Source organism: Orycteropus afer, unplaced genomic scaffold, assembly GCF_000298275.1.
Source record: "Orycteropus afer afer isolate SDZICR_OR568_19922 unplaced genomic scaffold, OryAfe1.0 scaffold00231, whole genome shotgun sequence".
Taxonomy (NCBI): domain Eukaryota; kingdom Metazoa; phylum Chordata; class Mammalia; order Tubulidentata; family Orycteropodidae; genus Orycteropus; species Orycteropus afer.
In genome coordinates, this window is record NW_006921818.1 from 5,563,538 (window position 1) to 5,574,932 (window position 11,395).

General features: G+C 41.5%; 1 protein-coding gene across 1 annotated transcript in view; it reads right to left on the minus strand.

Moving 5' to 3' along the window:
- The window catches only part of ST3GAL5 (ST3 beta-galactoside alpha-2,3-sialyltransferase 5), a 57,775-nt gene that overhangs the window by 23,709 nt on the left and 22,671 nt on the right, over positions 1-11,395 (minus strand). The window contains exon 2 of the mRNA XM_007948900.2: positions 3,187-3,310. Coding sequence (XP_007947091.1) covers positions 3,187-3,310 — 124 coding nt within the window. The remainder of the gene's footprint in view (positions 1-3,186; positions 3,311-11,395) is intronic.

The window sequence follows — 11,395 nt, forward strand, 5'->3', positions numbered from 1 at the left end:
ATGATTAATGGATGTCTGCAGCTGTTTCTCTTCAATTTGAGTGGTGCCACATCAGCAAATGGAGGTCTCAAAAGCTTTACCTTATCCATGGGAGTAAAGCTGGCTTTACTCAGATGATGCAGCTCTTTCCCAGTCCTATTGCAAGAGTCTTCTAACCTAACTGGACTATTCATAAAGTTGCACCGTAATGTATCAAACAGTGTTTCTTTGCTATTCATAAGATTTTCCCTGGCCAGGTCTTTGAGAAGTGGATGGCCTCCTCCTTCTTCCTAGTCTGTCTCAGTCTGTACGCTGGGCTGATACCTGTGCACCATATACATCCCGCTGGGTTTGAAACACCAGTGGCTCAGCCTCAAAACTCACATCAACACGTCACCACGGTAGGACAAACCAACAGACAAGTTTGTCTCCCTGTTGGAAACCTCTCGCACCGCCCTTACCTGGGTCCCTGCGGCTGACTCCTCCTCTGTCCAGATTCCTGGGCCTTTTAATCCCCTTGCTCCCACTCTCCCACCCTGCTGCTTTGGGCGTGCCTGAGTTGCCTCTCCTCACCTGGATCCCTGTGGCTGACTGCTCTTCTGTCCAGGTAAATTGAATACCTCTTTTTTGTTGTTTTAGTTTTCATTATTATTGCCTATTATCAGTATTTTTATATATCATTACACTGAACATCTGTAAGTCAGTATCTGAGAATAATAACAACAGCAAATTATGCACTACAACACTGTACAACGTACATCTTACTAACAGTAAGATGTACCAAAAAAAAAAAAAAAAAACCTCCAATTCATCATAACACAAACATGTGTAAGTTGGGGATTATCTGTAACAGATTCTCAACTGTTGATTCTCAGCTTCAATTTTTTACTACTTTAAAATATCCTCAATCCTTACAAAGAAATAATGGAAAACAAAAGGGACAATCTACTCACAACTGCCTCTAAAGAATTCTATCTAAAGGGAGAGAAGTGAGATATTACCACTAGTCACCCTTAAGATCTTCTAAAAATTTTTTTAAAGATCTGGTAAATTCACACTATGTAGTTTAAAACACCCACACATACACATACACACAGGATTTGGAGAAAAGAACTAGGTCTAGTCTTGATTCTAGAAATCTATTTTTAATAAGCTACTTCTTGGTGGCACAGTGGTTAAATACTCAAGGACAGCAGTTCAAATCCACCAGCCACTCTAAGGGAGATAGCTGTGTAATTTATAAAGATTATAGCCTTGGGAACCATAAGGGGCAGCTCAACTCTGTCCCATAGGGTTGCTATAGTTGGAATCCACTTGATGGCAACAGGTTTTTGTTTTGTTTTGTTTTGTTTTAACCTGTTATACTGACAAACCAAAAATTTAAATTAAACTACAGTTTAAGAACAGTCGCTTTAAATAATTCCAGCTCTTGCAAAACAAAGTTAAGGAATAATCTTAAGGGGCAAATAATATATTTTCTGAGGAAGGGGTAGTTTAAAAAAAAAAAATACAGCATCTAGTCTAGTATACTATATGTAACAGATACTAAATATTAATATTTGAGGGGGATGATACAAGGAAGTGTTATTAAGAAGTGTTTTCAAGACTTCTCATTTCAATAGTCTCTGCACGAAAACCTGGACAATCATCTTAATTTTTCCCTGGTATTGAGTACAATGTGAAGAGAACAGGATCTGTGTGGGGATAAAAAAAGGAGGAGGGTATGAACACACCCATACACTATTTTTTATATACATAAGAAACTGGTAACATTGGTTACCCTTGAGGAGGAGGGGAAATGTGGGGAGTAGGGTTAGAAGATGGTTCACTGAGTTGCCTTTAATATCCTTTGAATTTTAAATTTTGTGAAGGTATTTCCCAGTCCTTTCCCTAACCCTCAGAAAAGTATACTCAGTGTGTAGAATAATCCCCTTAATGAGATTATTTAAAAAAAAAAAAAAGAATAGAAGAAAGAGTGCTACAAGTAGGCCCAGTATCTATAGCATCCATCAGACTGTAGTGTGGTTACAAGATGGAAAGTAACGTAAGCGCCTATTAACATCGATTTCCTTCCTCATTTTTCTCTTGCACCTCCTAAAGTAGTAAAGTGAGATGGGAGACTAGATTTCAAGGTTGGATTTTTATCTTCAGGCATGAAAAAAGGGTAATTTTCAATTTGGTTTGTTGTTGTGTGCCGTTGAGTCGGCCCCGACTCATAGCGACCCCTCATTGGGTTGCTGAGGCAGTATCACTACGGAAGTAGATTGCCCAACCTTCCTTCCGAGGAGTGGCTGGTGGGTTTGAATTGCCAGCCTTCTGGTTAGCTGTCAAGTGCTTTAGGCAGCTGGTACCAAATGAAACCAAAAAAGTTCCTCCTCTACTAACTTGACTGCTTATTAGGATATAAGGGTACCAACCAACCAGCCAGCTGCCATCAAGTCCACAATGAGCTGTGGTGACCCCAGATGTCCTAGAGCAGAACTGCTCCATAGGTTTCTCAATGGCTCATTTTTTCAAAGTCGATCACCAGGACCTTCTTCTGAGGTGCCACTGGGTGGATTCAAACCCCCCAGCCATTTGGTTAGCAGCTGAGTGTTAACAATTTGCACCAACCAGGGACTCCAGATGACGGTAACCTGAGTGAAACACCTGTCATCCTTTTTAATATTTATTGTTTGGTGTCATTCAAGTGCCTTTAAAACCAAAAAAAAAAAAAAAACCAAACCTACTGCCATCAGGCCGATTCTGACTCATAGCAACCCTAAAGGACCAAATAGTACTGCCTGCCCCGTAGGGTTTCCAAGGCTGTAAATCTTTCAATCAAGTGCCTTTAGGGAACTTTAATTAACTATATTTTAGATTGATTTAAAATACCTAAGGGAAAAAGCCCTCTTTTGTTAAATAAGGCACAAAGAGCAGCATATTGTAAGAGCTGCTCTCTTGGGCCTCTGAGCGTGGGATCAGAGCCTGAACCTCTTCCTGACTGGGCCTGCGCTACTATCCAACACAGCTTGATGCATAAACCCATTCCACCAGCACACTGAATCTTTACTCAGATGTGCTTTTAAGTGGTCCCTGTTACTTTAGTCTCCTTGACCAAGTATGCCTATCAGCCATCTTTAAAGGGCTCTCATTGAATTTTTCTCCCAGTTCTACACAGTTCATCCAAAATCAGGGGATGCTTATGGCCTGAGGGGCTGGACTTACTTGAGAATGTTTTTGAACAACAAGTTAGGTCTTCTCATCTTGTTCTGAGCTCGGGTGTACCATTGCAGGGAAGGTCTTGAGCAATCACTTCTCAGTTTCACACAGTTATACTCACTTGGCATTGCTGTGGAGAAGGGAGGAAGACAGGGTCAAGAAGAGCCACGCTATGTTTTTAAAAATGGCCTTTGTGTGGTACATCTGTATCATGGAATACTACTTGGCAATAAAAAGAAATGAACATTGACATACAAAATGATCTGGATGAATCTCAAGGGAATTATGCTGAGTGAAAACAGCCAACAGTAAAAGGTCACGTATTACATGATTCCATTTATATAACATTCCTGAAATGACAAAATTATAGAGATGGAGAACAGATCAGTGGTTGTTAAGGGTTGGGGAGAAAGTGGAGGCAGGTGTGGCTATAAAAGGGCAACTTCAAGGAACTTTGTGGCGATGAAAATTTTAGTATCCTACTGTGTCTATGTCAATATCCTAGTTGTGATACTGTACTAGTTTTCCAAGATGTTATTAACATGGAGGGAAACTAAGTGAAGGGTACAGGGGATCTCTCTGTATTATTTCTTACAACTGCATATGAATCTACAATCTTATCAATATAAAAAGAAAGTTTTAAAGAAATATTTCTTTAAAGAATGTGTGTTCTCGGGTATGCTTGTCTATTTATTCTTTTGAACTACTTTCAACCTCAATTTGTAAAGTTCTAAATAATATTCCAAGGGGTACTGAAGAAGAAATTGGTATGTTTCCCCTATACCGGTTTTGTCCTTCTTCTCAACTAAACAACCAGCTGTCATTGAGTAAATTTGGCCTCACGGCAACTCCATGTGTGTCAGAATAAAACTGTGCTCCACAGGGTTTTCAGTGACTGATTTTTCAGAAATAGATTGTCATACTTTTCTTTCAAGGCACCTCTGGGTGGACTTGAACCACCAACCTTTTGGTTAGCAGCAGAGAGTATTAATCATTTGCACCACCCAGGGACTCCCTTTACTTAACAGAACTTTGGATTTTTAGCTGGGCACATGGCCTCCCAGAATAAAGACTACATTTCCCAACCTCCCTTGGCATATTACCTATTCTCCTTTATTTCCATACATCAAGGAACCAGAGTTGTGGGGCTTAAAAACCTGTGGGGTCTCAATTGTTCTCACTTCTCCTTTAAGAATTCAGTAGCTTCTTTAGGCCAGATATACTGAAGTCCTTGACACTACTTTTTGAAATTACTTAAATAGAATGATAAATAGCTATAAAATTATTATGCACTAGTACTGTGCAATAAGATCATCTAATTGGAGTAGAGAGAGAGACTGTTTACAGTAAAAAATAAATAAATAAATACTTGAGTATCCGTTTAGTTTGAGATACAAGATTTTTCTTCCTCCAAAGAAAATGGCATAGCCTTAATGGAGGAAATAAAGTGAATAACGAGATACAACTTCCTCCTGGCTGAAAGACTATTAAATAAAGGTATTAGTTCTAAAATTAATATATACATTTATCATAATAGCAATTGGTACTTGAATTAGTTAGGATATAACTTTGCTTTTTATTAACAGTAGTTGCTGTTGGTAGGTGCCATCAAGTTAATTCTGACTCATAGTGACCCTGCATATATAAAGTTTCCAAGATGCCTGTACCTATATGACAAGAATGACACTCAAGCCACACCAAAGTGGGCCTCACAACAAAGCTGACCGTGGTGAGAGTAACAGAGAAAGCCCTGGCTTCCCCTCTGCCTGCTATTGGTGTATTGCATAATGTCATAATGCTCTTAACTCTCTTCTGCCCCTCGTTCCCCTCCTTCACTGCCACTGGGGCTATAAGCCTGTAAACTCCCAGACTCACTCTTGTTAGCTGTTTTTCTATTAAGTTCTGACCCTGGGGCATGCTGGTGAAAGACTAGAAGAGGAAAGAAGAAGGCTTTCTACTCCCAACTTGGTGTTGTCTCTGACAGGGGTCACAGCAGTAACAGGCCACAGGGGTGCTTGCATGTGAACACAGCTCTAGCATCCACAAGGGGCATCCAGGATCCTAGGTTTCTATCTGGCAAAAGTGTTGCCACCTCCAGCAGCTTTGTGACAAGTACAAACTCAGTCCATGGGGCAAAGCAGCTTCCTATCTCTGGGTAACACTTCCTTCCCACTTCAGCATCTTCAGTCCTTTCAACATCTTCATAATCAATCCTTCACATTAAAGCCTCTCTGCCTGAATAATCAAAGATGGTTTCTGTTTCCTGCTGAACATTGACTGTACATTGGTGTGACTCTCTTCTGCCACTTTCAGGAAAGTAATCAAGCAAGGAAAGGAGGTAGTCTGGAGGTGAGAGAAGGTCCTAACTTCTTCCCTCTCTCACCATCACAGTCAATTTCACATACCATAAACACAGAATCCATTCAAATACTCAAAACCTTAATTAATTAATTTTTATTTTTTTTAAATCAAACTGGAGCAGGTTATCAGGAAAGGTAGTATCAGAGCACAGAATCTATAGCCCTGAACTCCTGGCTTCAAATCCTGACTTATCTACCTACCATCTGTGAAGCTGTGGGCAAGTTACTGTAGCTCAGTCTCCCCATCTGTAAAATGGGTATAATAGTATTACTTACCTCATGAGTTGTTCTGAGGAATATATGAGGCATATTGTGCCAAGTGCTAAAACAGTGGCTATATATAATAAATATTATAAATAGTGTGTTGTTGCTATTAGTATTTGACAGATAGGGAAGTTACAGGTGTCTACTACTTTTTTTTTTTTTTGGCCCAATGCCTATATTTAATTTAAAAAAAAAAACTTCATTGTGGTGAAATATATAAACTCTGCCATCAACCATTCTTATATCTACAATTCTGTGACATTAATTATATTCACCATGTTGGGCAACCATTTCCAATATCCATTTCCAATTTTTTTTAATTACTCCTAACACCAGTCTCATTTTCTACAGTTAATCTGGCAGGAGTTTGAGGCCACTGCAGTCTCTCAGTCAGCTAGTTGTTACACCCTACTCTTAGCCGTGAGCTTCAGCTCCAGCCCTATCACAAAGATCTAGCTCAGTCCTTTTTCAATGCTTCCCTTTCTGGGTCTCTCTGGAGAAGCCATGTCCTTCCAAAGCCCTTCAACATTCACTGTAAGTCAGGTCTCAACCCTCTCTCTTTCTCCCTAGCTCTTCTCTAAACCTACCAAACCCAAAACCCAAACCCACTGCCTATGAGTTGATTTTGACTCTTGGCGATGCTATGGGACAGAGTAGAACAGCCATTTTTACAGAAAGGAGCTCTGGTGTTGTAGTGGATATGGCATTTGGCTGTTAACCAGAAGGTCAGCAGTTCAAACCCACCAGATGCTCTGCAGAAGGAAGATGGGGCAATCTACTTCTGTAAAGATTTATAACCTCAGAAACCCAGTGGGGGCTGCTATGAGTTGGAATTGACTCAATGGCACTGACTTTGGTTTTGGAATCTTTACAGAAACAGACTGCTTCATCTTTTTCCTGCAGAGCGGCTGGTGATTTCGAACCAGGGTTCAAACTGGTTCATTCCAGTTCTACCCCAGCTATACTGAATCAGAATCTACATTTTAACAAGATCTGCAAGAATCACCTGGGTGGGGATCTTGTTAAAAAGTAGATTCTGAGTCAGTGTATTTGGGGTGGAAATGCAAATTCTCAGCAGGGGGTCAAACTATAATGATCCAGTTCCAAGCCCTGTTAACAATATCCCTGGCCTCTACCCACTTGGAGCAGCTCCACTCACACACAATGGTTGTTGTTGTTGTTGTTATGTGCTGTCGAGTCAGACCAGACTCACAGCGACCCCTCCTTGGGTTTCCAAGGCAGTATCTCTACAGAAGTAGACTGCCCAACCTTCTTTCCGAGGAGGACTGGTGGGTTTGAACTGCCAGCCTTCTGGTTAGCAGTCAAGTGCCTTCGGCACTACGCTCGTGGTGAGAACCAAAAGTCTCCAGGCATTGCCAAATGTCTCCTGGGAGGCAAAACCATCCTGGCTTGAGAACCACTGATACAATTTTATACATGATAATTTTAACAATGCCTAATTAATTTTAAAGTCGATGAGAATAATTAGACTTAAAACCAATTGAAATTGAAAATCAGAGTCTAATTTAGCTAAGGAAACTCAATGATCTTTGAGTCTTGGTTTCTAATTTTTTTCTGTTTTGTTTTGTTTGGGTGGCATAATTTCAAGAAAATCTTGATCTGTCAACATGCGAGTCATGTTCTCATCTATCAAATGGCACATATGTCTGACAGCAGACATGCATAGGCCTGAATGCACATGCTGAGCCTGTATACAGCCCCCAGTAGCCATGTGAACAGCCTGCAGGTGTGCATGGAGATGGGTGGCAAATGTGCATTCCTGGGCTGAACAACCAGTTGTTGTTGTTGTTGTTGTTGTGATGTGCTGTCGAGTCGGCCCCGACTCACAGCAATCCCTCCTTGGGTTTCCGAGGCAGTGTCACTACGGAAGTAGACTGCCCAACCTTCCTTCCGAGAACAACCAGTTAGTGGTCTCCCAATGTATTAGCAATCGTTTAAGCAGTTAAAAATTGATTGTTTAGGAACATCTAGATCCAAGTCTGCAGAACACATTTTAAAACCACCAATTTTGTGTCTTCTCTTATGGGTTTCAATAAGCAGTGTGAGGGCCTCCCTGCTCCCCCCCAAAAAAAGTTTCATCCCCATTAATCAAGTACAGCACCTTTAATATTCACTCAACACTCACCACCAAGAGGAGCCCTGGTGGCACAACGGTTAAGTGCTTGGCTGCTAACAGAAAGGTAAGCAGTTCAAATCTACTGGCTGCTCTTCAGGAGAAAGACTAGCAGTCTACCTTGGAAACCCCAAGGGGTAAGTTCTACCCTGCCCTATAGGGTCACTGTGTTGGAATCAACCCAGTAGCAGTAGGTTTAGTTTGGTTTTCTCACCACCAAGTGGGGGGGTGGGGGGCACTACACTATACTTCCCTATACTGGGCTGGTGTCTAATTTGTCTTTCAGGAATGAGAAATTTCACCCACGATGTCAAAATCACAGAGAAAGTGGTGAGAGTACCTGTGCTGAAAGATATGTGAGACCACACGTACCATCTTCCACTAACATTTGTTCATTTTAAATTACAAATGCCTCCACCCTACTCAACCAGTGATTCTCCAACAAACCAGGCACATGAACTGTTGGAGGCTATGAAGTATGCAGATTAGCAGACCCATCCCCAGAATTTCCATGCTGGCAGGACCAGGTGAGGCATCCCTGGGTGGCAAAAACAGTTAAGCACTAGGCTACTAATCTAAGATTGGCAGTTCGAACCCACCCAGATCCACCCCAGAAGAAAGGCCTGGAGATCTGCTTCCAAAAGGTCACAGCCATTGAAAATCCCCTGAGCAGTTCTACTTTGAAACACATGGCATTGCCTTGAGTAGGAATGGAAATGAGTGCAAGTAGTTTCTTTTCTTGTTTTGTAGTTAGGACCAGGTGAGGCCTCTGAATTTGCATTTTAAGCAAGTTCCCCCAAGTTATGTGGGGGAACAGAAAACCAGCACGTTTCTCACAGCTGGAGGCAAGCAGGTGTAATTAACAGATTTTAGCCCTAAGATTTTTGGATTCACTGACCATCCCACAAATCTAGCCAAGTTACAAGGACCAGAAGTACCATAAATAGCACCTGTGGCAAGCACTGAGATTGCGGCCCCTGCAAGGGCACAGCAAGGTAACAAGTGCCCAGGGGCCATCTCCAAGTTGCCTGCCCCCCCCAATTTGAGTGCCTAGGGGCAATCGCTAAACAGTGCTGCGCCCCCACCCCCAATTTCAAAATGTATAGACATTGTTATCAGTGGCAACACATCAGCAGAAATGTCTTCCCCTCCCTAGCCCGGCTGCCCCAGTCAGGTGCCTTCCATATTTGTGGTGCCTCAGACTTTCATTCCACATCCCCCTGGACTTGCACCCGGGGGCATGTGCCCCTCTCCCTATGCCTCTACCCTGTCCAAACACCTGACATCCATCTTTTAGACAACTTTACCATAACAGCTCAAAAACACAAGACAAGCTCATTAATCTTTTCCTTAACACATTATGGCACTACATGCAAATTATAACTGCACTTTCCTTGCTTTCACTGATGAAAATTGGTCTATGATGTGCTCAGAGTCATTTTTTTTTTTTCAGTTTCTTCTTTCTGAATGCAGCAGAGCAAGATGGCAATCTAACTGGACTCATGGAGATGCTCAAATATATATTAGTTTTAACTTGCTAAATGATCGCTCGCAGCTGATGGTGGAAACTGCCTTGGCTAATAGAAACTGCTCCACGATGCCCCCCTTTCAAGTGGCGCCCAGAGCCTGTGCCATTCCTGCCATACCTTAGATACAATGCTGACTAGGATCTATCTTCCTCTATGAGAAATAAAAATGTTGCCCTATGCACGCAGTCTGCATTGTATGACCATCAACCAAAATGCGAGCCCTTCAATAATTCCAAGGTACGCTTTTTAATCTAATTCAAATCAACTGGCTTTCCTCTAATGTTGGTATCATAGCATTAGTATCAGTCAACTGCCTGTTCTTTACAGGTTTAAGAGTGCTGAGGCAATTAATTCTGAGCCCTCAGGCTACATAAATATTCTCCAAAACTAGAACATGCCTGGCAACTACAGATGGTATTTCGCCAACATTTTTACTAAAGGGGCAAAGATGTTAAGAATGCAGTGACTTTCAGAGTCAAATCCTTACGCCCTCCTCCTCCTCCCAATTACTCCACTTGCGCCAATTGAGCATGCAACTCACCCTTCCCTCTGCCTCTTCCACACAGTTGTCTCTCTCACCACCTTCACTTAAAACTTGACTTCCTTGATCACCCTCTGTAAAACCAGCATCCTTACCCCTCCACCCTATTCTCTTTCCTGCTTTATTTTTCTTTGGGCTTTACTGATATATACTGTGTGCTCTCCCAATAAATTACAAGATTCCAAGGTCAGGGATACTGTCAAATTTTGTTCACTGCTATAAGCACAGAACCAAAAACAAAGCCTAGTTCATAAAAGGCATTCAATAAATATTTGTTGAACAGATATACGAATAAATGCACTGGTCAGTGGCCTGGCACCAGATCACAAGAGAAAAGCAAACCAAACAGCATGGTTCATACAAGAGACAATCACATAGGATCCTTCTGTGTCTCCAGCCTGGTTCTAACACAAGGAAGACATGAAGACCAGATTCTTTCATGCATCCAGGTATCACAGCCATTATGCATTTGTTAAGTGTCCAGAGCATACGAGACACACAAGGGATGGTAATAATTTTTTCAAACAAGAACCACTGTATGTATGTGTTAGGAGTCCCTGGATGTTGAATGGTTAATATGCTCTATAGTTATCTGAAAGTTTGGAGGTTCAAGCCCACCGAGAAGTGCCTTGAAAGAAAGACTGAAAAATCAGCCACTGAAACCTTTCAGAGCACCCCCGAAGTCTTCTTATAAGTGAACAACAGTTTAGCTTAACTAGTAAAAAATGTCTGCCTTGAGTATTATGCTCTTTTAAGAACTATCTATATGGGATCAAACTGGTAACAGCAACTCAAAAGATTAGACAGGAACCTTAGGGGGCAGTGGGTTTATGTTAATGGTAGAAACACAATTCAGAAAAGGAAGATGAGTATGGTCACATAACTCAAAGAACGTAATCCATGTCACTAAGTGGTCCACCTCAGAATTGTTACAAAGAAAACTGTATGGAGCACAGTTCCACTGACACACACGAGATTGACATGAGTTGGAACTGAGTCGATGGCAAGCAGTCTATGTGTTACTGGGGGGAGGGAGTGAACAAAATCAAATGACTGACCACCACCACTGCGGGAACAAAGAGCATCTTGATCTGTTGTTTTTTGTTTTTTTTTTTTTAAGGGATGAAGAAAGAAAGAAAACACTCAACTATTGGTCTGTCTGATCCTGGGCAAGTCGCATAACCTCTGAGGATGTCTGCTTCTCTGTAAAAGGCAGGGTTGGGAGAGAACATCCCTATTGCCCTTTCCCTCACTCAAATTTTATGATTCGCATGCACTGACTTTTTTTTTTTTTTAATTTTATTTTGATTTGGGTGAAGATTTACAGAGTAAATTCACTTTTCATACAGCAGTTCACATATACTTTGTCTCATGTCATTGACCAAAA